Raw genomic sequence first — 27803 nt, 5'->3', positions numbered from 1 at the left:
TTGTGGAGAAGAGTTGGTTTATTGTGTTTTTTAAATATAAAAAGTACAAATACCACACACAGATCAAAATAAACATAATGTAGGCTTGTATACATTTTCAGTAACTGAAAAGCTCAGCTAAGAACAAAGCACATGAGTGCTAGCGTAAATATAAACACTAAAAGTAAGTCTTTCTATGGGTGCACTCTTTACCAGCAGTGTATGGTGAACCAAAACTAAAGATCTGGATCCTTGTGAAATCAAGCCATATGATTCTTAGCAGTTGTGCAGGTGGATGTATGATTTCCTACAGCAATAAAAAGGTAACAACAGCAGTTTATTTAGATAAATATATGAAAGAAAGAAGAAAACCAAAATGTAAAAATGTTGTCTGAGTGCAAATCGTTTGCAGGGATACAATATACAGGAGCAAAACACTCATGCAAACTAAATATACCTTGAAAAGAAAACAGTGTACAGAAAAGTGTAAAAATCAGGAAGTACGGGTTTTCTTCCAGATTAGCATACCTGAGCTGCCTGGAAACGAGACATTACACGTCTTCAAAAATATATATAGTCCTGAAATGAGAGTTTGCCGAATACCGTTCCCTTCTTGATGGCTTATTTTTTCTAATATTGTCCAAACATCAATTACTTACAATTTATCCTTTCATGAATGTGGTTTTAGCTTCAGTTTATATACCTTAAATACATTCAAACTGGAGGGCGAGTTTTTGCCATACCAAGAAGAGAAATCAAAGAAACTTCAACACTATTTTCCATTTCAAAGAAAGATTTTGTAAATGTCCTGCAATTTGTGGATGCCACACGCATGTATTTTTTACAATCATTGTTTCCGGTACTGTTACAATTAATTGAATACTAGCAGGTTAACTCTTTATTTGTCTTCAAGGCAACAATTTATTTATACAATAAACTCTTCAAAAATGATAAGCTGTGATAAAAAACCCCAAAGAGACTTTACACCCAGTGTGGGCTGCCACTGCATGGCACACCTGGAGCGAGGGAGTACACTATTTTACTCACAACTTTATTTCTAACAGCACTGTGTGTTTTCTCTCTCCCTTTGAAGGAGGAGTCGTTATTTTCTAAACTCTTGTCTGAACAGGCTGAATATCTGCTGTCGCTAACCCCCTGTTGGCTCCAGAAGGAGGAGGACAAGGACAGCAGGGCGGAGTGGAGCTCGTCGCGTGCAGATACGACTGTCTGAAGACAGGAAAGCTGCAGGGACGGTGCCTCTGCTCCCTCCTTCAACAGGCCAGTGACCAGCTCATCAACTGCCTTGGTAGAAGAGGAGACCAGCTCTCTGCAGCTGCTAAGGTCAGGATTTCTGTCCTTACCTGGAAGGGCAGAAATCAGTCAGACATGCACTTTTTTATGCAATGAATACATCTGCAGTAAAAGAAAGATCGTCAATTTGCACCTTTATCATGCCCCTCATGTAATTTAACAACAACATAAAACTGCAAATACCACAAATGGTTAAAAAACAAAATGAGGCCTGGTATACGTTATATTAATATTCAGTTACTGGACAATGTATTTGAGTGTTAGGATAAACGTAAAACGTGGAAAGAATAATACTGAAGTGCCACAGTTAAAAGAGATACCTGAAGTAATTAACCTATGAAAATGATGCATGTCCTTTCTGACAGCCTTTGTATTCACCAAATCTCAAGCAAATGATGCAGCATTGTTGGATAAACAGTGTTCCATCCCTTCATTTCCAGACATGAAGAGCCAATGCCAAGGCCTATGGATGCAGTTCTAGCCACATGTGTTGACCTCACTAAGATGGTTTGTCAGATTTTCCCTTTAGATTGACAGTAGTCTGTGCCAGGCCCCTGATTAGTGTTATTTAAACATGTTTAAAGAGTTGCTCTGTTTAGAGATTCAAAAACAAAAAAAAACAATCCTAAGCAATGTGCACTTTCAAAGAGTCACCTCGCAGGGCTGTAGACAAACAGGAGTGCATCTCTTGGATGGCCTGGTTTAGCTGGAACAATTTGGTCGACGTCGTTCTCATCCTCCTTAAATGAGTGAGCAAGGCTGCGTCTTCCTCCTCCTCCTGCACCTCCTCTATGTCATATTCTTGCTCCTGTTAGAAAACAGAAACACACAGAAAATAGCAAATAATGAGTAAGATACAACAACAAAAGAGAAAGATCCAAGCATGCAAGTCTTTGATATCAACCACGGTTCAATACTACATCTGGAAAAAAAAGCATTGGTACTAGCAGAGAATATTGCCTATGTGGATCTTGGCGGGTTTCTTCCACCATTTTTAACAAACCACAAACTGGTTATTTAGATTCTTAAATAAAAAAAAAGGAAAAATGTGCAAAATAGAGTGCAAAAATGCAAACAAAACCTAATCTTGTCAATTTCTATGATTTAAATGAATATCAGTTTGTTGTTTAAACTGTCAATGAATGTTGAACTGGTACAGCTTTATCTGTGAAAAGATTGAAAGACAGGGCCGTGTGCTGCTGGTAAATGTCATTTTCATTTATTTTCATTGCACTCTCATAATGTTTATTTTTATTATTGCTAAAAACAAGAGGAAGCAACTGAAGGACCAAGCAGGCAACGGCCATCAGTGACGACAGACAAGTACCTCATTTTAGATCTTGATTCCCTTTTTAAACACACGCGTTTCCACCATTTTCTCCTGCTAATTTTTGGTTGATAGATGATGTCGATACAAAGAAGGAAAAAAATACATGCGGGAGATACTGCGATGTCTAATGGTACACAATTGTTACATTCTGCAAAACAATCTTAACAAGAATGGTCTGAAGTTGGACTGCAACCATGGCATATTGTTGGCAACATTTTCTGAGTTCAGGTCTGATCTCATCTTTTCATTAACATGTCCCATCCTGGCCACTTTGGCAAACATTATGGTGGCTCTGGTTACCTTACAATGTTGGGGGCGAATTTGCTCAACCAAAAAGGGTCCAACAGAATATTACCTCCGATGCTTTAAGAAAACGAAAGCCATCTGGTTCAGGTAACAAAGAAGACAGGCTGCGAACATTATAAAAAACACATGGATGACAAGGTGAAGTGAAAAAGATGTCTGGCTTCATACATGAAGCTGGATCTCCATCCACATTCTCTGTAAGCAGAGCACTCTCCTGCATACATGTTCACAGGATGACCTGACAGAGGCTATAACTCAGCCTTTATTTGACTACAATGACATCAGGGAGGCAAAAGCTGCTGTGCCCATAAGTGCCCATTACTGGTTCAACAAAAAACACAGGGTAGTTTGTGTGGCTAAGATAACTTCAAACAAGCCTGTTAGCTGTGACTTATGCCACTTCATTCACCGCATTTATTACGTGAACGACTGTCGAGGGATGAATACGCAGAGATAAGCTCTGAGAGCATTGAGCTTTACAGTAGCAATAAAGGCTGAGTGGCATCTTTAACAGGGCTGTTGTAGGAGTGGGTGTTAATCTATTTCATTTAAACTTGTGTCAAGGCAGAGGGATTGTTTCGGGTGACTATACAGTGTGTCTTTCAGTCCTGGTTGCAAAGAGCAGCTGTCAGTGGTTTCTGGGATGGTACACGTACACCTGTTCTTATGTTGCAGAAACTTACCGAAATATGACACTGAATGTAGCTCTGCAGGGCACGAGACATATCGAGAGTTTTGGATTTTAGGCTCTGGAGGATCTGTAGGCAGAGATGAAGGGAATCAAAGGTAGAAACTTACTCAGAGTAATTTTTCCTTAAGTCAGCCTACAGGTTGGTCTTGTCAAATTATGCGACATCCGTTGGGCAATTTCCTGCTACAAATGAATTAAGCATTGACAACATTTTTCATGAAATAGATATTTGATGTCTTACCGGGTTTCTGGGATAGGCCAGCTGAGCATCTCTGAGCATTTCCCTGGTGATGGCAAGGCTTTCCTTCAGGAGAGAGCGCACACCCTTACTGGTTCCCCTTTGCAGACAGCTTAAACATGATTGCTGAAAGCATAAAACATTAAAGACAGTAAACATGTGTATGGTTAGTTAAAAAAGCTACAAAGCACAACGAACAAAACGGTACAGAATAAAGCTAAAGCAAATAATCCTGATAGTCTAAAGCAGAGCCTCAAGAGCACATTGAATGAATTAATGATGCTGTAAATCTCTTGTTTGACCTCGATGTTAAAGTAATAATGCTCAGAATACAGTAAAAATCCACTCTTCCGTGTCCATCGATAATAGAGTTCATACAAATTTACGGTTTTAAACTTCCACAATATTCCAGACTCAAATTTTAGATTTTTCCTTTTTTTTTTTTTTTTTTTACATTCTTGACATTTACAGTTGAACCTAAAATGATTCAACCCCAACTGCAAATTGGAGTCTATTGACAGAATATGAAAACAGCAAGTGTTTGCAGTAAAGAAAGCAAGAAAAAATTTTTTTACAGCTCAGCACAACTAATACCATAAGGGTTTTTTCAGATTTAAAATTAAATGCCACTTTTAAAAAAATTTCTGCAATAATCTGCTGCAAACGTGATTCAAAGCCTGACAGCAGCTTTTGTCTGTGTTCCTGGGGAATCTTTGCCCTCTCCTCATAGGCAAAGGCCTTCAGTTCATTATTCATTAATATTCTTGTGTTTAGGTGCTGCTCTCACCTTTTTCAAATCCCAGCAAAGATTTTTTAATAAGGATCAAGTCAGGCAACTTTAAGAGCATTTCCAGGATGGGTTCTTGAACATTTTTCTCCAGATCTTGTCTTTCCTGAACCTTTTTATCCTACTAGGCTGTTTTTTGTGAGTTTTTTCATTGTGGTGTCTGAAAACCGGGCTTTTTTGGTAAATTACATTCGCTGACACTGAGCGGGTCCTACTCCCGCAGGGCTGCTGCTGAAATCTGGGAACACCAGCTCTTCACCAACTGCAGCAGAGTACAGAAGGTGATTAAAAACGGGGAAATCCACCCAAAACAGCAGAAACCATTAATTGTTTCATAGCAGTTTTTGTTTAAAAGCCACATTCTGCCACTTCCGACTATGTGGAGATGTGTATGTTGAACTGATTTTAAATGAACTGTGAGCATCCCCACTTCAACTGCGGGACAGAGGAAGAAGCAGAACTCCAATCAGGACTATAGATGGCTATCTAAGGTAACAATTATGATTGATGAAGTTTCAGCGAATTAAACCAGTGTGTAATAATCCACACATCTTTAATAGTTAAAGCCTCTGAGATATGTATCATAGAATAACCACACACATATCAGCTGCTAGTGTCTGCTCTATTCAAACTAAAAATCTGTAAATATTCAACAATCCTGGGTAGCTGTGACTGCTTTATCTCAGAACATAAACACTGAGATATTCTAACTTTACATGGAAGCACATGCTTTCCTTTCTTAGACATTTTCAGCGATGGCAGATTTTATCAATGTATTTAAATGCAAACTGAAAAATATTGATATGCAGCATGGATGGCTCCAATGCCTAAGGGTTCCTAGTCGCTCTCTTCAAACAATATGCAAGCAAAAACACAATGGGAAATTCCAGCCACCATACTGCTGAGGAAGAGAACAAGTTCTGTGTCAGAGATAAATTTATTTTGGACTCAGTTATGGCAGTTCTGTCAGGAGGAATGGACCAAAATTCCAGCAAATTATTGTGAGAAGTTTGTACCAAAAACATTTACCCTAACCTTTACAAAAGAGGTCACGGATTTGCGGACTCACGAGCCGTCCAATCCAGACCCAACCTGATTTTAAACATTTACATATTAGGTGCATGTTAGCGTCACTTGCGCCTCATCTCGTATTATGGTATAGCCATGCGGAGCATCTGGCCCCGGCCTGCTTGTGATGCAAGTCAGGCAATGAGCTGCTTCAGTCAGAGCTGCAGCTGCTACCCTAACCACAAAGCAATTTCTCATTTACTATGTAGAGATAAACATTGTATTCTTCCCAGCTGCCGCATCTGACTTTGGAATAGGCGGGCAGCTATGTGGGTCATTCTGTGAGCGACATTCTGGTCCACACTTCAAGCCAGCTGGTGGCAGTAATGCACCACATCGTCGTACACCAACCACCAGAAAACGACAAAGAAGAAACTATGCGGGTCCTTGAACGCGGGTTGCTAATGTCCCTTTTCCACTGGCTCGATTTGGCCGTACTGGACTCCACTCGGCTCGCTTTGCGAGTATTTTCCATTACTGTTTTTCCTTGCCAGTACCTGTTTGTTGGGTCCCTGCTCCTGAGCAGGTCAGAAAGGGGCTGAGTCGGGACTGCATGTGACGTGAACAGACTGCTGTTCACTGATTGGCCATGGGACCAGGAGAATTGAGAAGGTTTTTGCTGAGGTAGTGAAGGGAAAAGTTAATAAAACTCATGAGCGACTACAACAATATAAAAGAACCACAATACCCAGAGTGGGTCAAACCGAAAAGTTATTTTTCTATTTTTCGCGGAGTAAGAATGCCCAATATCCAATCTAAAACTCACTTCTCCGCAGTCAAAAGTCCACGGTTTTGCGCTTTAACGTAGCTTCAGCCGTCAGTGGGTCTGTGGAAGCACAATGTACGGCAGGCCGTTTTAACATTTATTTAAAGCGAACTCCTCTCTGTTCCATTTGTAGATCACTAAAATAGTATTCTTCCTAGTCAAAATTACATGTCTACTAGTCAGAACTGTAATAATAGATGTCCTCAATTAAATTTTTGCCAGCAGAAACTTAATTTCAGAATATCCAAAAATAAAATTGTACTAGTAAGAATTAAGTTTCAGATACCTATACATCTTTAAAACTTGGCCGTTTTAACATTTATTAGCTTGACTGAATATGTATTTCAGATATCTTAAATAAATTCTTCCTGGTCAAAATGGACATTCCAGATATCTTGAATATAATTCTTACTAGGATTAACTCTAATTTAATATCTCCATAATCTAGTTAATACTAGTCAAAATGACCATTTCAGATATAAAAAATGAAGAAAACATTCTAGATATCTACAATATAATTTCTAACATCACAAATATATTTTTACTAGTAAAAATGTCTTTACAGATATCTACACTGCAGTTGTTACTAGGAACAATTTAGTTGTGGATATCCATAATTGCCACTCTTCCTATCTATAACTCCGTTTTTACGTATATCAAATTAAATGACTACATGTACGTAACTGATCTCTGATGCAACATTTGGACATATAATGGGTCGAACCTTTTTAAACACCTCACGCAGGAGGTTGTTTTTCCCACTTTCTAACACTGTTGGCGTATTTTTCCCTCTGGACTTGGTAAAATGGACCGAGTAGAACAAAACCGAGTGGCTAAAACGAGACAGTGGAAAAGGGGCATAAGTTACTAGCTTGGGAGCTCACGCTTGCTGATAGTACAATGACTTGGTGGTGCACAGGTGAGTAAGTAAAAGAAGATGGCCTCATCAAAAATACATAAAGTGGACTATGAAAATCACACATTTAAAGATGACTGGACAGAAGCATACGGTTTCTTACAGCACAACAGCGAGCATACGAGTGTTCACTGTGAGTACAGTGGATTTTGGAAAAACACAAAAAGCCTTTCACTGACTGGGAAATGATCAAAGAGTGTATGGAAGCTGTAGCAGAAACACTTTAAGATGGAAAGAAAGGACAACAACTGAAGGAAAAGTTTAAGTAAATTGCCCTGCCTGTCACAAGCACAACAAGGACAGCAGAACTGTTCTACCAAAATGTGTCAAAATGAATTTAATATTGCTACTAAAATAGGATTGCACTTTTCTGTTCAGCAGATGATTTCATGGGCATGTGAAAAAAAGAAAAAAGAACTGCTAAATAAATATTAAATAAAGATGAAAGAAAATATTTTTGTCTCTTGACGTAGTGGACCTCCTGCTATTTTATTTGGGGACCCCTGATTTACAGACTAAAGGCTTTTCTACTGACTATAAGGGAAATGGATGAAACCTCTGAAATTTAAGAATGTAAAAAAAAAAAAATCTATCTATCTATCTATCTATCTATCTATCTATCTATCTATCTATCTATCTATCTATCTATCTATCTATCTATCTATCTATCTATCTATCTATCTATCTATCTACACACATTGCTCAAAAAAATAAAGGGAACACTTTAACAGCACAATCTACAGTGCCTTGCGAAAGTATTCGGCCCCCTTGAACTTTTCAACCTCTTGCCACATTTCACGCTTCAAACATAAAGATATAAAATTCAAATGTTTTGTGTAGAATCAACAACAAGTGGGACACAATCGTGAAGTGGAATGAAATTTATTGGATGTATCAAACCTTTTTAGCAAATAAAAAACTGAAAAGTGGGGCGTGCAATATTATTCGGCCCCCTTGCATTAATACTTTGTAGCGCCACCCTTTGCTTCAATTACAGCTGCAAGTCACTTGGGGTATGTCTCTATCAGTTTTGCACATCGAGAGACTGAAATTCTTGCCCATTCTTCCTTGCAAAACAGCTGGAGCTCAGTGAGGTTGGATGGAGAGCGTTCGTGAACAGCAGTCTTCAGCTCTTTCCACAGATTCTCCATTGGATTCAGGTCTGGACTTTGACTTGGCCATTCCAACACCTGGATACGTTTATTTGTGAACCATTCCATTGTAGATTTGACTTTATGTTTTGGATCATTGTCTTGTTGGAAGATAAATCTCCATCCCAGTCTCAGGTCTCTTACAGACTCCAACAGGTTTTCTTCCAGAATGGTCCTGTATTTGGTCCCATCCATCTTCCCATCAATTTTGACCATCTTCCCTGTCCCTCCTGACAAAAAGCAGGCCCAAATCATGATGCTGCCACCACTATGTTTGACAGTGGGGATGGTGCGTTCAGGGTGATGAGCTGTGTTGCTTTTACGCCAAACATATTGTTTTGCATTGTGGCCAAACAGTTCGATTTTGGTTTCATCTGACCAGAGCACCTTCTTCCACATGTTTGGTGTGTCTCCCCGGTGGCTTGTGGCAAATTTTAAACAAGACTTTTTATGAATATGGTTTTCTTCTTGCCACTCTTCCATAAAGACCAGATTTGTGCAGTGTATGACTGATTGTTGTCCTATGGACAGACTCTCCCACCTCAGCTGTAGATCTCTGCTGGTCATCCAGAGTGATCATGGGCCTCTTGGCTGCATATCTGATCAGTCTTCTCCTTGTTCGAGATGAAAGTTTAGAGGGACGGCCGGGTCTTGGTAGATTTGCAGTGGTCTGATACTCCTTCCATTTCAATATGATTGCTTGCACAGTGCCCCTTGGGATGTTTAAAGCTTGGGAAATCTTTTTGTATCCAAATCCGGCTTTAAACTTCCCCACAACAGTATTTCAGACCTGCCTGGTGTGTTTCTTGGTCTTCATGATGCTCTCTGCTCTTTGAACAGAACCCTGAGACTATCACAGAGCAGGTACATTTATACGGAGACTTGATTACACACAGGTGGATTCTATTTATCATCATCAGTCATTTGGGACAACATTGGATCATTCAGAGATCCTCACTGAACTTCTGGAGTGAGTTTGCTGCACTGAAAGTAAAGGGGCCAAATAATATTACACGCCCCACTTTTCAGTTTTTTATTTGTTAAAAAAGTTTGACACATCCAATAAATTTCATTCCACTTCACGATTGTGTCCCACTTGTTGTTGATTCTTCACAAAAAATTTGAATTTTATATCTTTATGTTTGAAGCCTGAAATGTGGCAAGAGGTTGAAAAGTTCAAGGGGGCCGAATACTTTCGCAAGGCACTGTAACTCCAAGTAAATCAAACTTCTGTGAAATCAAACTGTCCACTTAGGAAGCAACACTGATTGACAATCAGTTTCACATGTTGTTGTTCAAATGGAATAGACAACAGGGGGAAATCTTTGGCGATTAGCAAGACACACTCAATAAAGGAGTGGTTCTGCAGGTGGGGACCACAGACCACTTCTCAGCATCTATGCTTTCTGGCTGATGTTTTGGTCACTTTTGAATGTTGGTGGTGCTTTCACACTCGTGGTAGCATGAGACGGACTCTACAACCCACACAAGTGGCTCAAGTAGTGCAGCCCATCCAGGATGGCACATCAATGCGAGCTGTAGCAAGGTTTGCTGTGTCTGTCAGCGTAGTGTCCAGAGCCTGGAGGCGCTACCAGGAGACAGTCCAGTACACCAGGAGATGTGGAGGAGGCCGTAGGAGGGCAACAACCCAGCAGCAGGACCTCCGCCTTTGTGCAAGGAGGAACAGGAGGAGCACTGCCAGAGACCTGCAAAATGACCTCCAGCAGGCCACAAATGTGCATGTGTCTGCACAAACGGTTAGAAACCGACTCCATGAGGATGGTATGAGGGCCCGATGTCCACAAATGGGGGTTGTGCTCACAGCCCAACACCGTGCAAGACGCTTGGCATTTGCCAAAGAACACCAGGATTGCCAAATTCGCCACTGGCGCCTTGTACTCTTCACAGATGAAAGCAGGTTCACACTGAGCACATGTGACAGACATGACAGAGTCTGGAGACACCATGGAGAGCGATCTGCTGCCTGCAACATCCTTCAGCATGACCGGTTTGGCAGTGGGTCAATAATGGTGTGGGGTGGCATTTCTTTGGAGGGCCACACGGCCCTCCACGTGCTCTTCAGAGGTAGCCTGACTGCCATTAGGTACCAAGATGAGATCCTCAGACCCCTTGTGAGACCATATGCTGGTGCGGTTGGCCCTGGGTTCCTCCTAATGCAGGACAATGCTAGACCTCATGTGGCTGGACTGTGTCAGCAGTTCCTGCAAGATGAAGACATTGAAGCTATGGACTGGCCCGCCCGTTCCCCAGACCTGAATCTGATTGAGCACATCTGGGACATCATGTCTCGCTCCATCCACCAACGTCACGTTGCTCCACAGACTGTCCAGGAGTTGGTGGATGCTTTAGTCCAGGTCTGGGAGGAGATCCCTCAGGAGACCATCTGCCATCTCATCAGGAGCATGACCAGGTGTTGTAGGGAGGTCATACAGGCACATGGAGGCCACACACAATACTGAGCCTCATTTTGACTTGTTTTAAGGACATTACATCAAAGTTGGATCAGCCTGTAAGTGTGTTTTTCCACTCTAATTTTGTGTGTGACTACGAATCAAGGCCCCCATTGGTTAATAAATTTGATTTCCATTCATGATTTTTGTGTAATTTTGTTGTCAGCACATTCAACTTTGTACAGGACAAAGTATTCAATGAGAATATTTTATTCATTCAGATCTAGGATGTGTTATTTGAGTGTTCCCTTTATTTGTTTTGAGCAGTATATATACAGGGGTTGGACAATGAAACTGAAACATCTGTCATTTTAGTGTGGGAGGTTTCATGGCTAAATTGGACCAGCCTGGTAGCCAGTCTTCACTGATTGCACATTGCACCAGTAAGAGCAGAGTGTGAAGGTTCAATTAGCAGGGTAAGAGCACAGTTTTGCTCAAAATATTGAAATGCACACAACATTATGGGTGACATACCAGAGTTCAAAAGAGGACAAATTGTTGGTGCACGTCTTGCTGGCGCATCTGTGACCAAGACAGCAAGTCTTTGTGATGTATCAAGAGCCACGGTATCCAGGGTAATGTCAGCATACCACCAAGAAGGACGAACCACATCCAACAGGATTAACTGTGGACGCAAGAGGAAGCTGTCTGAAAGGGATGTTCAGGTGCTAACCCGGATTGTATCCAAAAAACATAAAACCACGGCTGCCCAAATCACGGCAGAATTAAATGTGCACCTGAACTCTCCTGTTTCCACCAGAACTGTCCGTCAGGAGCTCCACAGGGTCAATATACACGGCCGGGCTGCTATAGCCAAACCTTTGGTCACTCATGCCAATGCCAAACGTCAGTTTCAATGGTGCAAGGAGCGCAAATCTTGGGCTGTGGACAATGTGAAACATGTATTGTTCTCTGATGAGTCCACCTTTACTGTTTTCCCCACATCCGGGAGAGTTACGGTGTGGAGAAGCCCCAAAGAAGCGTACCACCCAGACTGTTGCATGCCCAGAGTGAAGCATGGGGGTGGATCAGTGATGGTTTGGGCTGCCATATCATGGCATTCCCTTGGCCCAATACTTGTGCTAGATGGGCGTGTCACTGCCAAGGACTACCAAACCATTCTTGAGGACCATTTGCATCCAATGGTTCAAATATTGTATCCTGAAGGTGGTGCCATGTATCAGGATGACAATGCACCAATACACACAGCAAGACTGGTGAAAGATTGGTTTGATGAACATGAAAGTGAAGTTGAACATCTCCCATGGCCTGCACAGTCACCAGATCTAAATATTATTGAGCCACTTTGGGGTGTTTTGGAGGAGCGAGTCAGGAAACGTTTTCCTCCACCAGTATCATGTAGTGACCTGGCCACTATCCTGCAAGAAGAATGGCTTAAAATCCCTCTGACCACTGAGCAGGACGATCTATCGATCGATAGATAGATTTTGTCTTTTTATACAGCGTGAAAACATCTGAATTCTAGATACACAAGGGAAAATCTGTTATGAACTGTTTATCTAGGTACCAGGATGTATTATGTTTAAAATTAAGCTGAATTTATGGTGCTTCCTCCTACTTCATCAAGGCAGCCACAACCATGAACCTCTCTTATTTCTTTATGCAGATTGAAACTTTTGTTCATAAATGAAAAAAATTCAGCACTCAATCATTAACAACCAGGTTACAATGTCTTACTTGCTTTGCACATCCACAAAGCTTGCATTGCTGTTCATTTTCCTGAATACAGTGGAGTATTACAGGAGTTACCTTGCCTGTGGCCTGACTGCCAACCACCATGACATTGAGCGGCATGCCCGTCACCACTGCCAGCTCGGCAAGCGCAAGGATCGCCGAATCCAAGCACTGACTGCTCTTCCTCCGTGCTTCCTTCACCATCGATGTGATCTCCGATTCACAACCCTGGATTGGGGAAAAACGTTTTTTATTTTTGTTTGCATCCAACATCACACTAGCATAAACAAACAGATGGAACTAAAATTTATTCAACAGCGAATCAATGTGAGTCAATGCAACGGCTGATGAAGTCTGAAGGGTCAGTAAACAAATTAAAATGGTGGAAAATATTACAAACCAGGGTAAAAAATGTCTGCTTAGGTGCCAAAAGGTTGTTAGGAATTTAGATTTCCTTTCCATATATTCATGATCTGTGTGGAGCTCAAGGCTGAGAATTCCCTCTGCTTGGCCATTTCCATAGAAAGGGCTCAAACAGCTCAGAGCTAAGACTTGTCAGTCAGATCGGCATTTTGATAAGCCGCCAAATGTCCAAACTACGCCTAATTGAAAACCATTTTGACGGCTTAAATTTAGCCTTTTATACAAACTGGAAATATCAAGTTTTATGTCACTGCGTCCATTCACCTGAATAAGCATTTGGAAGAAGCCTCCCATTTTCTTGACTTGGCTTTTCAGTTCTTCAGCAATAGTGTAGAGCAAGCAAGAGGAGGGCGTAACACTGGCCAGCCACTGCATGGTAACCAACACAGCAGTTTCCAACGCGGTAGTGGCCTTAATCAGCTCAGTCTGGGCCGCCACGCTGCACGCAAACACTGCCGAATAATAAGCAATAATAGAACTTTAAAATGAAACACCTACACATAACAGTTGAAATAACAACCTTTCTAATAAGCTCATTAGTTATTGTTTGAAAATCAGTTGAAGCTCACCGCTGTCCTGGCTGTCATCATCTAGGCCTTCATACAAGTCAGATATGGTTTGGACAGCTGTGTAAACCAGATTCAGATCAGACATCAGTCTATCTGCCAAGGTCTCCTCTGTCTCGCTGCAGCTTCCCAGACGAGACACAGACCGGCCAATCAAGTCCTTGCAGATGCGGGGAACAGCTGGTTCTGTGGTGCTTGTATGGTTGGAGGGAGGTCTGACCGCTCCGCACATCAGCCCTGGAGTACACACACAGGAGGAGTGACACACAAAGATGGCCTGAATCGTTGCAAATGTTCATTCAAGGTTTTTCTTCCTCCTAGTTATTTTAACAGAATATAGGACCTTTTCAAGATTATGATTTAACAGTAAGTCATGCAATAACTATGAAAAATAACTGTCATCAGTTAATAGACCTTTGTGCATCTAAATTGATGTTTTTTGACTCTAGTTCTGTGCTTTTTACACCCACACTAAATAACTACAATGTACTTAACAGTGAACTTCATAGCAGCTGGAACTACAGGTTCTAGTGAGCTAATAAAAGCCAAGCCTTATTAAATACTTGCTCTTCAATGGCAGCTGATATTGGACAAGCTAACAAAAACGGTTTGGTGTCAGTTCCCTTAATAAACCACAATAAACCCCTTAACAAGGGCAGAAACTGTTTTGAAGGTTTGCAAGAACGGACGAAGGTCCTCCTCAGAGGTGGAGAACTTTCACGTGTTCACAGAAACGCAACACATGAATGCTTGCTGCAAACATTATTCTCAAAATTAAATCAATAAATGTCCAAATTTAAGATTCAGTGCATTTAAAAAAGTTTAAGACTTTTTTAGAGCTAAAGTAATAATTAAAAAAAACTTTTTAAGACCCTACAGAAACTGTGCTCATTCAGTATAAATCACATTTGAGTGTTTTTGCAAGAGCTTTAACATAAAAAGCATATTTGCAATTCTTTATAAAGCAGTATTTCCCAATATATTATATTAACTGACAATATCATTTAGATTACGTCAAAAAAATAAAAATAAAAAAACAATATCACTGCTTAAATGGTTTGGTGTCAAGAAATGTTGTCAAGCATCTTACCAGCAGAATGTGAGGAGTTGGTGAGGCTCTGAATCGGATGGACCCGGATTTCATACAAACGTCCAGAAATTCTCTTGGTTTTCAGAAGGCTTCTGCTCCTAAGGTCCAACCAAACATAAGCTTTGAGACCTTAAAGCCAACTGTAAATTCATATCAGCAATAGCAGGAACAATCTAATTAAGAACTGCTGTATTTGACAATTATTACACCAGATAAATGGTGACAAAAAAAGGCTGCAAGACATTTTTGTTAACTTCTGCCTGCCTTGAAATATATTTATTTCAACCTTGTCGCAAAGAGGGTACTTACAGAGAAGCAGTGAGGGCACGGAAACAATGACAAATTTCAGCAAAAGGAGGGCAGTCTAAATGTCTTTTGTAAGGAGTTGGGGTAAAGAGTATGACTGTACTGTGAGAAGCGCACTACAATCATGCTGCACATGCATACTTTCAATGACGTCAGGGAGAAATGCGCAATGGAGCCACCCATTGGATCTGGTGGAGAACTAGACACCACCAGGAGCTCTTGCCATGAATAACAACGCTGTGAGGAGAAAATGTTGGAGGTTCGGTGTTCCTGCAGGCTATTTGTGTTACAAATGTAAGTTTATGAGGTGTGAAGTCTGAAACAGTGACCCTTCAATCCACTTCCTTTTTTAAACATCCTGTTCTGGCCTTTGTGGTAAACAACACAAGAATGAAAAAAAGGTTACTAGGTTGTAGATCACACTTTTTCAGAATTTGTAACTAACCCAAATACTTTGCAACTATAAGACTTCCATGTGTTCACACTTAGATCGTCTCAGCACATATTTCTGCTTGTACATTGTTGAAATAAGAGTTTCATTGGGTGACAAACCCAGACGAGATTAAACCGTAAGATGTCCACATGCAGAGGGATAGTTAGGTTATGACGAAAGAGACAAGTGGCCATTTCCTGCTAACATGATTTATGCGAGGCATAACAACTAATTCCTGCACAAAACAAGATGCGGAAAGAGGGCCTGCTGGATAAGAAGCAGAGCTGGATAATTACCTTCGGCGAGAAAAGGAGGACGTGGAAGCAGAGGAGGCTGAGATATCTTGCTCCCACTCATCATCAGGGTCATAAAACACATCGTCATCTTTAGAGGTGGAATCCCCCTGCGAAGAGTAAAGCAGCGCTGACAAGCCCGATCTAACTCACTCAACTTAATGAGAAAAGCGCAGCAAAGTGAGGCTGCTTCCCTCCATCAGGCATAAAACAAGCCAATCTGGACTGTAAATAAGGTCAAATGGCAGGGAAATGGGCAATTAAGTGTGAGGTGGTGTCAGTCTCTGATTATGCAGAATGAGGAATGGAGAAGCTGGCAGTCAGCGCATGTTTTTCTCAGCACATAGCGTGTAATACCTGATTGAAACACCTTTCACTTGAGGTAGGAAATCTTCTGTGAATTAAGTAGCTTATTACAAAACACCAAGAGAGCTTTGAATTCAAGCCATATACATAAAAGACTGGATAAGCCTAAAACATTCTCCTGAAAACACAGAGGCAGCCTGAAACTGTCAAACGAAACATTACAAAACATCTGCAAATCTGATAAAAACAAACGAAAAAAAAAAAAAAAACCTGCTGCCTTATCTTCGGAAAGCCAAACTCATTCAAGACCAACCTGCTCAAGCTCTCTCATTGCTGCCATATTGTTCTGGAACTTATCCAGGCTCCAGAAAGTGGAGATTCCCAGTTTTGTGTTTTGAACTCGCACTTGAATCCCACCTTGCTGGGTGTTCTCGATCTCAGAGCTTTCATGTCTGAAAGAGAAGAAAAACGACAGGGTTGATGGTTAATCTTGAAGAATAACATCTGCATCAACAAAATGTAAATAATGCTTAAAATACAAGCAAAACTATGTATTTTTTAATCCCTATTTTGATGGTAACATGTACAAATCAAAGCCCTACATAAAACTTTCTCAACTTTCTCTTTCCCACCTGCTGAATAGAGTGTGTTTCTTCAGTTTGACACTGATTTTATTGGCCTCCTCAATCATCAAGGACAGCTTCATGGCATCCCACTGTGGAGTATCTGCATCGCAGAAAGAAAGCATCATGACATGACACCAGGCATCTGAAAGCTTAGCATCTATTAAAACAAACAATACTGACGTTTACACGCCCAAAATCCCACTCTTTATTATGCTAGTTATTTTACAGAAGCTTATAAAACACAAAGGCACCAAATGACCTTGCCCTATAGATATGATTTCATCTCCACCAGCGAAAAGCACAGCCTCTTATTTAGACAATGAATAAAATAATTAAATGATTTATAGTGTGGCATGATAAACACTAGTCATGGTGATAAAAACTAAACAGAAGGGGGCCGATAAAGTACAAGAGTCTCGAAAAGTCATCATGTTCACTTCAGAAACACATTACGATACTGGATGTAAACAGCTCCAACGCACCACTTCTGGATGTTTGTTTCTCCCTAAGAGCCCTTTTCTTCTGAATCTCTTCCAGCTCCTTACTGATCTTCCTCTTCTCTGCCTCCAGGGCCTCCACAATCTTTGCTTGGCAAATTCTTTGTTCTTCCATAGCCTGCAGTGAGTCGCGGCAATGTAAACAACAGTACAACCATCGGGCCATAACATTTAGCCTTAAGCCAGGCTATCACATAACTCCCAAATGGCCCCTTGGTTAAGAAAACGAAGAGTAAGAATATTTGTTTAAGCCTCCAAAGTTTGTTTTCAATACTGATTAAGAGAATGAGGGATTAATAATAGCAAAGAATTTGAAGTGCGAAGATATCTATTGAAAAAGCAGATACATAAAAAAAAAAGACAAAAAAGTAGGTAATAAGTACAGATAAGAGTACTCTACAGAGAAATGTACTCCTTTATCTTCTGTAAGTTTAAAAACAGTGATTTATGCTACAGAGGCCTTTATGTTTCTATATTGTCTAAGAATACACAAAAATACACAAAGACATAAAAAACACAAAAGCCTTTATCTCCTCCCTACCTCTAAGAACATTATTCATACAAAAAAAAAAAACACGATCATTAGCAGTATCAGAACAGATATTTCTAATATGTTGAAAGTTTGTACAACATTAACGACTGGATCAAGCAGAAAGGTCAGGTTAGTCCACAGCGAGAAAATAATCCAAATTTAACACGTAACTGTGTTTTTATTGTCCCGACCTGAGCTTCCATGTGGAGACGGAGGCGTCTCTTCTGGGAGTCCACCTCCTTCTCCAACTCCAGCTTGGCCATCTTGAGTTCTGCCATCTGGCTAGCCACCCTCTGCTGATCCATCTCTTGCTGAAGCTTTCTCTCGTTTTCCTCGTTCTGAAACAAAATTACATTTTAGTAAAGCTGCATTTTTTAAGGTATGCAGAATTAATTAAAAAATATTATGTACTACATAATACACAAGGTTTTTTAATTAATGACAAAAACTTTTAAATGTTTTTGCTTATTTTTTCCCCAAAAAGCTGCACACAAACTTACTTTTAATGACTAAAACTTGAGTAAAGTAAAATTTAAAAAAAGAAACTAATAAACAAAAAGTAGATTAGCCACATAATACCAAACGCATGATATTTCTGAGAGTTGTTCTTTAAAACCACTTTTCCTTAAAAAATCTATGAAATCATGTACTTATCTCATGCCCCCTGGTGGACGATCTACGTACTACAGCTGTCAAGTACCAGTAGTCCATCATGGCTGCACCTACCTTCTAAAATCAAGTGCTTTCATGCAATACAAAACCTTATTTTTTATGATTCCAGATGTTGAAATAAATAAAAAATATTCAGATTTTTAAATGCGGCTTTAATAATTTCCAATAAATATTTGATTTAAATACTTTGGTGTAAATATGTATTATTTGCCATACTTTACAGGTGCCTCTCAATAAATTTGATTATTAAAAAGTTTATTCATTTCAGTAACTCAATTCACTAAGTGAAACACATTACATACATAAATACACACAGACTGCTCTTTTCAGTCCTTTCTTTCTGTTGATTAAGATTTTCTGCTTACAGCTAACAAACACATAACATTTAAGATTAGAAAATTGCATCAGACCAGTCAATCATTTTCTACCGCTTAGTGGGTCACGGGGGAGCTGGTGCCTATCTCCAGCAGTCTATGGGCGAGAGGCAGGGTACACCCTGGACAGGTCGCCAGTCCATCACAGGGCAACACACAAACAACCATGCACACACTCATTCATACACCTAAGGGCAATTTATAGTGACCAATTAACCTAACAGGCATGTCTTTGGACTGTGGGAGGAAGTCGGAGTACCCGGTGAGAACCCACGCATGCACGGGGAGAACATGGAAACTCCATGCAGAAAGACCCCTGGTCGGGAATCGAACCCAGGACCTTCTTGCTGCAAGGCAACAGTGCTACCAACTGCGCCACCGTGCATCAGACCAATTAAAATAAAAACATTTTAATACAACCTTGTGGGCTTGATAAAAAGTATGTTTAATACCTGCTTAAACATTAGTTTCAAAAGGTAATTTTAATCTGACAAAAAAGCCTCATCAAACAGACATTCCAGTACCTATATGTTAAATTTAGTGGATGTTTCTATTTATGATAAATAAGAACATATGAACCCAAATAAATTCATGACTTAGACTTATGGGAGGAAATTTATTTTGTTAAGATTTTGATGTTTATCTTTTTATGTATCTCAGTATGTATTATCAATGTGATAATGTAACAAAATCAATATTTTGTGAAAAGCATCTAATAAACTATTACATTGTCAAACTATATAATTTTCTGACTGGTATTTGTTGTATAAGGGTTTAAACTTACTAGTTCTCTCTCCAAGGCTTGGATCCTATTTTCATAAAGGACCTTCTGGTCAGAGAGCTCTTTTTGAGCCACCTCTTTTGCCATCTGAATTCCCTGCATCATCTCCTGTTTTGCCTTTAAATGAGCTTCTTCGATTTCTGCCTCCAGCCTGAGACAAAAACAAGTGATTTAAATGAATTCGGATTTTACTTGGTAGTTTACAAAATTGATATAGAGTTAGTTTACACTCACATCGCTCGTTGAGCTGCGAGTAACTCATTCTTAGCAAATTCAAAGTCTTTTTGTCCATCGCCATCTCCAGTCCAGCAAGATACTCGCTTTCCAGACTGCACCTCTGCTGGATGATTAAAGCGGAAGTAGTGGTCCCCACCGAGGATAACTCTGTCACCCTGGATAACAGGTTTTTAAAAAAATAAATAAAACATGAGGTGGGAAAAGAAACATGAATAACGTTTTTTATTCATGTCGACTTTGTTTTGCTAGAATTAATTAATCCAGTTGGAATTACACCATAATGTAATACTTTGTCAGGACTTACATGGTGTAGGACAGTAGATTCAGAGATGAGGTTTCCATTGACAAAGGTCTTAGCATTATCCATAGGGATGATGCTGACAGTATTGTTGATGTTGGATATGACACTTTTAAACAAAAGGTAAAAATTTTTGAATTTTAATTTAACCTGAAAAGCAACATATTGATCTGTTAATATTCACATACTTTAGCTTTTTGTTGTTTAGTTTGGCTCTGTATGCGGCACAGCCCTACAGAAGGTAAATTCAACTAGAAACTGCATTACCAAACTCCCAGGATTTCATTCTCACCAGTGCCGATCCGCAATGAGGGTTCCGGTGAGCTGAATGTCGTGACTGGAGTCCGGTTTGAGCTTCCCCACGGTGGTTTGGCCCTCTTTGATCATGTAGAGCAGCATCTCAGAGAGCTGAGGGTCCTCGTTCAGGTTTACCAGGTTGGGAAGACGGTTGTCCACTTTGAATGTCACACCGGCTTTCTGATTATATAAAGTGAGAAGTCCTTACAGATTTTCCTCCCTCTATTTTCTTTTAAAGAAAAGCTTTACGATTTGTTTGAGTAGGGAAAAGGAAAAGAAAAATATACACCTGTAGCTCTTTGGTCTCTTCGCGTTTACGTATTTCTGCTTGCTCAAGCTTCTCTCTCCATGCGCTGCGATAACAATAAAATACAATCACGGTTAAAAATCGTATGAAAATGTTGGTAAGTTGCTTTTAGATCTAAACCTTCATATTATTCTGAATTTTCATAAACAGCAGCGAAGGTAAACAGCAAAAATAGATTCACAGCACACTTAATGCTTCAGTAACTGAAAATAAAGTAAGAGGTGTTTTACTATATTTTTGTAGTTTCAGGATTACAAAAATCAAACAACATAAGAAATAATGTCAGAATGACTGCAGTGATGCTGACCGGTTGGCCTCAACCATCTCTCTCTCTTGTTGACAGAGTTTGTTCTTCAAGGTGCTGATCTCCTGCTGGAACAGCCTGACTCTCTCTGGTTCAACGCCCTGGGAACTCGTCTGGGCCGCCCGCAGTTTCTCCACCTCTGCCTTCAGCTCTAAAAATGTACCAGAAGTTGGTCCAGGCTGTTTAAATGCAAACTTAAAATAGCACAGAGCAAATGTCAAAAAAAAAAAAAAAAAAAGAATCAGCGGAAAGTCAGTTGAAAAGCCTAGAAAGATCTGACTTGTTTTCATTTAGAAAAATATTCAGATTTCCTCAGTGACTTGTGCAATAGTCTCTGATGATTTACAGCATGACGGCGTCTTTGAACAGAAAGTCTCACACTGACCAGTGAGACGAGCTGAATCCGCTGCAAGAGCTCCCCTTAGTCCTAAAAACGTCAAACAGCAGCACAGTCGTCTCATGAAAAATAATACTTGCATGACAGTTAGCCGCTATGTGCAACTGACAGTGCATAAATAAAGGCAGGAAGCAAGGTTAGGGCCACGCTTTAATTTCAGCTGGAGAGCAAAAGAGATGGTGATAGATAAATGTGAGGGCAGGCTGTAATGTGGGGAGAAGAGAGCGAGATGAGGATCAAACTTTCCGAAGTAAAGAAAGGTAGTTCTTAAGCCTGAAAAAAAAATGGAAGACAACCTTAAGTAACAAAAATATTAGTTTTATGTTTGTCAGCTAGTTGAGGCATATTTTTTCTTAGTCTTTAGAGTACGCAAATCCTGAATATACTCCTGCAGCCAATTTGTAGATTAACTTGTTCCCTCCAAGGTACCAAGGTCTTTGTAGGACCTCATCACGTTGTTTCTACCTCTACAATAAGCCTAAACGAACTGTTATCTAGACTCTATAGCTTAATTAGAATATGCACTCATTTGATTGATTGAATAAATCCTGGAACTCTGACCTCTGATGAGCTTGGCGCTGGTGTCTTCATTGACCTTGGCCACATTAATGATTGTGCGGGCCTGCTGAGCGTAGCGCAGCGTGCTCAGGCTCTCCTCCACGTTGCTGCCCGCCGGGCTCACGGTGGCGATCATGGCCGTCTTGGAGTTACCTCCAAGGCTCTCCTTCAACAGCCTGTAAGACGAGACAAAAAGGAGTTTTTAGCCGAATTTAAAATTCATTTTAGCTACTTCAAAATTTTCAAACAAACCAAAATGTCTTTGCCTAGTTTATTCACTCAGCATCCTTCGCAAGTATTGGCTTCCCTATTAACAATCAATTAAAAGCTTGAAAATAATGTTTCTGTTTTTTTTGTTTTTTTTTCCAGCATCATGTTCTCCCAGTGAACATTTGAAAATAAAAAAAAATTTAAAATTCGAGCCTTTAATCTAAGTACATTTACTCAGTGGAGGAAAAAAAAAAAAAAAAAGGTATAGAAATCTATATTAAAACAATTATTGGTGCCACAATTGTTTTGAAAATCGAGGATCTAGCGCGTGACCCAAATATGAAGGCCTCAGTCCTTGACGCAGCCGTCCCGAGACCCAAATGTGGAGGGCCGCGTATCCTAAATAAAACTGTGCTGCTGGTTCAACTCGTGATACTCTTTCTCAGGGTGCAAAAAAAGCTAATAACGTTGTGTTTGATTAAGTTTTCTTTATCCTTACCATGTGAGGACAGATTCTCTGTATGGTATAAAGACCTTCTTCCTGGTGAGCACCTGTTCTGATAGAGCTGAGATGACCTTTCCAAGTGTTAGCAGGGATTTGTTGATGCTGGCACCCTCCTGTAATGTCACAGAAAAAAAACTTTTACCTTATTGTTGCAAGAACTTTAATACGGAGTAAACGGAACAGAAAAAAAAAAAACTAGATTTTTTTTTTTAAGAGAAACTATTTTAATTTACTATATAAAATGAAAGTAAATGCTGAGCCAAGTGAACCATCTGGTAGAGCTACAACCAAGCAAACGAGTATCAAATAAATTCTTTACACTAAAATTCTCACTGTTTGAGTGCCATTTCTTCTGAAGTCATTTTTTAATCCCAATGAAACAGTCATGTGAAATAGTTAGGCCATCTTACTATATATACATTTAGTTATTTATAAAAACATGTTTGCATATCAAAGTCTACATATCAAAGAAAGTGATTTAGTTACAGTTAAATGAAAAATTTGCCTTGTTTAATTCATCAAGTAAGAAGTATATTTTAAACTGAGGGGAAAGTTAGGACACCCTAACATTTAATAGATAGTATTGCTCCCTTGACATCAGTCTGAAGGTTTGGTCCAATCTTCGCTATCAGATGAAAGATGTTTAAGTCTTTTTTTGCATGCTCATCCTGTTTCAAGTCAATCACAGCTTTTTAATGAGTTCAAGATCTGGGTTTTTGATTCAACCCAGGACTTTCCATTTCTGAACTCTCAGCCAGATCTTGGTGGATTAACCGATATCCTTTGGGTCATTGTTGTGTTGCTGGTTCAGTTCTGCTTCAGCTTTATTTCATTTTTGCTGAAAGATGGCACAGCCATAGGGTGTCCTAATTTTTTAACACGACTCTACATCCAGTGATACCAGTTAATATTTTCCTGATATTTCATCACTGTAGACCAATATCGCGCTCTTTTCTTAGTTCTGAATTGTAACAAAGGACACTGAAAATCAGGTCCCAAACTGACATTCAAGCAGTGGTATAGATGGGACATCCACACATCCATGCTCTTGTGCATACCCTGAGTCTGTCTCCACTCGTCTGGGCTGTGCTGCTGCGCTCGCTGCCTGCAAGGTCGACCAAGTTAATCCTGCTGGTGATGCTGTGGTCATGTTCCTCTCCCTCCACAAACTCAGTCTAAAAAACACAAATTGGTCACCAAATGATCAACTAAAATGGACCATAATGATGTGTCTTTACTGTATAAATACTTTATATAGTAAAGACAGAACTGCATACCTTAGTCTGGGTCATAACCAGGGTGAAGACAGAGTGAGATCTGGAGCTTTTGTCATTCATTCCTGTAGCAGCGGTGGCCCTCTGCTTATTACCAAGCTCCAGCCAGCACTTTAAAAGAAGGGACAGTGCTAATTATGACAGATTCATGCCAAAGAGACAATATTAGTGATTTTCTTTGTCAAACACATTGATAACTTCAGCTTTAATTTTAATTTCCTCTTTAAAACAGCAGACAAACACAATTACAGTAGTTCTAGCTTACCTGAATGTCACTGTAAGAGCTCACCACATTCCTGGAAAAAGTGACAAAAGAAGCAGTTCAGATGCATCATTTTTTACATCATTGCTTTTATTGGAATGAGATGAACCTAAAGAGAAAGGGTTTTCTTACGCAGAGAGCTCAGCAACATAAGGACCATAGACCGGATGCTCCCTGACCCTCAGCTGAAAAACAAGTCGGCTGTGTTAAAACTTCACTGTTAAAACTAGAAAGAATGATTTCTAAAACTTTAAAGAAAGATATTTTTGGTTTTTTAAAGCTGTAGCCAGCTCTCTGGAGTAAAATCCAGTCTGTTACAAACTACCAACCGGCATCTTCCTTTGGTTTGGTTCCTCCCTTGTGACCAGCAGATCATGAATCTTCTCATTATACACTTCAAAGTAGCTCATCTCTACGTGACATTTCACCTGAAAAGCAATATAGAATGGATTTTGATAAGCCATGATACCTGACAAAAAGAAAAACTTCAGTTTTTTAATAGCTGGAACATTTTCCTGGTAAAATTATTCAGGTTTAAGGTTTATTATTCTAAATTAGCTTTGGGGAAACAAAATGGCCAGTTGGCCATCCACTTCAGTGTGAAGCTACCTCTTCGTCTTCCATTGAGGCCAGTTTCATAAAAAGCTCCAGGCAGAATCGTGGGATGACCCCAGCCTCCTCCTCAAAGCCCATCATCCTGCAAAACAGCCATTTCCAACCAATCAAAATAAGGGGTGACAAACTTGATGAGGGCAAACTGATGCAGTGACACAACCTGCAAAAAACACTCACGTGTATGATTTACCAGAGCCCGTCTGGCCGTAGGCAAACAAGCAGGTGTTAAATCCTTCAAAGGCTCTCTGTAGCAAAGGTCTGGCAAGGGTCTCATAGACTGTTTTCTGGCTGGCAAAGGTGGGCTCATTGCCATCCACTGAGCAGAAAGAGAAGTCGTATGTGAAGGAGTAGCTCTGCTTGGACTCTGGATGCTGGACGTGTGTCTCCTGGCCAGTCATAAAGATGACCTGCGATGCCTTTTCCGCCTTTTCCCTATAAGACAGCAGAGAATATATACACAGTGTAAAAATGCACTTTGTCCTCATTTCTATTTGAGTGCGATAACATTAAGATTAAGAACAATTGGGTTGTAGAGCACTTTTAAAAAGGTTTCACTTGTTTTAATTAGGACAGAAAATACAGCGTTACATGTCTTCAAGCTCCTTTAATATTCTCAGATTTTGTCACATTTTAAGCTCAAACTTCCTTGTGTTGTTGGAATTTTTATATGATGGACCAATACAAACTAGCACATAACTGAGGAGTGGGAGGACCATCATAGATGATTGTCAACTTTTTTGCCTAAATAAATTTGTAAAAATAGGGTGTGTAAATGTATCCAGTCTCAAGTTTTTGTCTCCCTCTGACAGGTTTTCCTCTAGGATTGCTCCATATTTAGCTCCATCTCTCTCCCCCACACAACTCTGAAAAACATCCCTCTCCCTGCTAAAAAAAAAGCATTCCCACGGCATGATGCTGCCACCACCATGTTTCACAGTGGAAATGGTGTTCTCAGGGTGATTGAGGTGTTAGTTTTCTTTGGTCTTCGTGGTGCTTTTTGTTCACTAATGTTCTCCAACAAACCTCTGAGGCCTTCAAAGAACAGCTCTGTTTATTCTTAGATTAAGTTACACACAAGTGAACACTATTTACCAATCAAGAGACTTTTAAAGGCAGTTATTTACATTGCATCTATAGGTATCAGGGGGAAAAAAAAAAGGGAAATGCCGGAATACCTTTTCACACCTGACTTATCAGGTTTTGGTTAAAACAACTGAAAACCATGTATCGTTTTTCCCACTCCACAATTATCAACAACGTTTTGTTGTTTTATCAAATAAAAATCGAAACACAATGTATCGAGGTTTACTGTAACGTGGAAATGTTCAAGATGAATACTTCCTCAAGGTTCTGTAGAAATCCCATACCTGGCACTGAAAGGTCGGACCCGGACAGCCACAGTCACTGCACTGTTCTCCATCTTAAATGAATCCTGCTGAGCCTTAGCCTCACAGGGATGGTTCAGGGGTTGCTCAGCAGGGGCTGGGGGGGACATCCTTGTGAAAGTGACGTCCCCATGTTGATTTGCGGTGGTTGGCTTTCTCTCCTGCACAGCAGCGTGGTCCTTAAGCACACCTGAGGATGCCTTGCTGACCCTGGGAGTTGGGATTGGTTTTGCGTTTTCTGCTCTCTGAGCTTTGGACTTGGGCTTTTCCAGATTTGCAGATTTAACAGCAACCCGTTTGGGTGCTTCTTTGCAAGCCAGTCTCTCGAAAACCTCTCTTTTAGCGGCGATTTTCTCAAACGGGGTCCTTCTGGTGGGAGTTTTAAATGTATGAGCCGAGCCATCTAGATGCTTGGAAGAAAACGGAGGCGTCTTGGCGTGCGCCCCATGAGTTACGGCGTCTGATCCATTTATTTTGGATGTAGTTTCTCTTAAACTTGCCGACCTAAATAAACTCGCCCTGCCGTTTGGTTCACTGAGGACTTTTGGTGTTGGCTGTGGGCCAGCATTACCGCTGACCCCACGCTGTCCACGCACGCTTTTATCCATGGAGGGAGTCCTGGTCCTGCGCTGCAGAGTCAGTCTCTTCTCCGGGGCAGGAGTGCTGTTCTGGCTTCTTTCAGTCAACGATTTCTCGGCACCGCTCTTCCTCCTTGACCTCCTCTGTAGAGTGAGTCTGCTTCGGTAAGGCGTCTGCTGCCCGCCGCCGCTCATTGACAGCGCAGAGATGACATAAGTCCTGTTTACCTGACGGCTTTTGTCAGATATCCTGCTGTCTTCAGCCGCAGATTCTGCGCCTGATATCCCACTTTTTCCTAAAGATGTGTCTGGTACCTTTAGATCTCCCAGGCGGTCTCTGCCGGTGGGTGTCCTGGACGTCGATACTGACATTAGATGGTCATAATACGCTGTATGCTTTCTTGCCTGTACGCTAAATATAGACATTGTGATGTTATTCCTTAAACCGCTCAAGATTAGCTCGCCAACCGTAATTGTACACAGTCCGATCTCTCATCAGCATTTAAAAATAGACTAAAAACAATTCAAGTACACTGCAGCATACTCTTTAAAAGTAGAGGGCACCTCATCTGAACTAAACTGTACCACTAAAGACAGTTATTTTGTTTATGGATTCTTTCCTCTTCGCTTCCGCCTTCGCCCGCTTCAATTTCAAATCGCAGCCGTCAGTGATTGCTGATTGGCTGAATTCTCGGAAATAAAAACGTCACGTTTTTGGCGCAGGCATGCAACCATGTTAATCTGACACTAGGTGGCAGCGCATACAAGCTCAAAGTAAAGTTTTTTTTTCTTCTTCGTACATTAGTTGACTGCCCTTAAAGCTACAAGTCAGACTGACTTTAGACCTCAGCTATAGAATACGTTTCGTCCACCTTCTATTTTTATAGTATGTTGCTTAAAATGGTTAAGATAAAATATGCCTTCCCAAAATGAATCTTCCACATGGCAGTTAAAACGCATTGTAGCAG

The 27803-nt window shown here is 40.4% G+C and overlaps 1 protein-coding gene across 1 annotated transcript; it reads right to left on the bottom strand.

Moving 5' to 3' along the window:
• Window positions 1–27489, bottom strand: kif14 (kinesin family member 14). Its single transcript, XM_047373797.1, has 29 exons — window positions 26240–27489; window positions 25050–25304; window positions 24867–24954; window positions 24587–24685; window positions 24390–24442; window positions 24261–24291; window positions 23999–24106; window positions 23780–23896; window positions 22716–22834; window positions 22010–22182; window positions 21055–21202; window positions 20730–20793; window positions 20436–20620; window positions 20150–20252; window positions 19843–20000; window positions 19612–19759; window positions 17973–18119; window positions 17235–17367; window positions 16759–16852; window positions 16440–16578; window positions 15824–15930; window positions 14789–14886; window positions 13702–13935; window positions 13397–13584; window positions 12785–12937; window positions 3859–3981; window positions 3610–3684; window positions 1945–2098; window positions 1–1340 (listed from the first exon to the last, which is right to left on the bottom strand). Exons 1-29 carry the CDS (start codon window positions 27259–27261, stop codon window positions 961–963), a joined length of 4896 nt encoding a protein of 1631 aa, XP_047229753.1. The 5' UTR covers window positions 27262–27489; the 3' UTR covers window positions 1–960.
• Window positions 27490–27803: the final 314 nt, after the last annotated feature.

The sequence above is a fragment of the Girardinichthys multiradiatus genome, chromosome 9 (genome assembly GCF_021462225.1).
Source record: "Girardinichthys multiradiatus isolate DD_20200921_A chromosome 9, DD_fGirMul_XY1, whole genome shotgun sequence".
Lineage (NCBI taxonomy): Eukaryota > Metazoa > Chordata > Actinopteri > Cyprinodontiformes > Goodeidae > Girardinichthys > Girardinichthys multiradiatus.
Note: the sequence above shows the minus strand (reverse complement) of the source record. Positions and strands in the feature narration are given on the sequence as shown.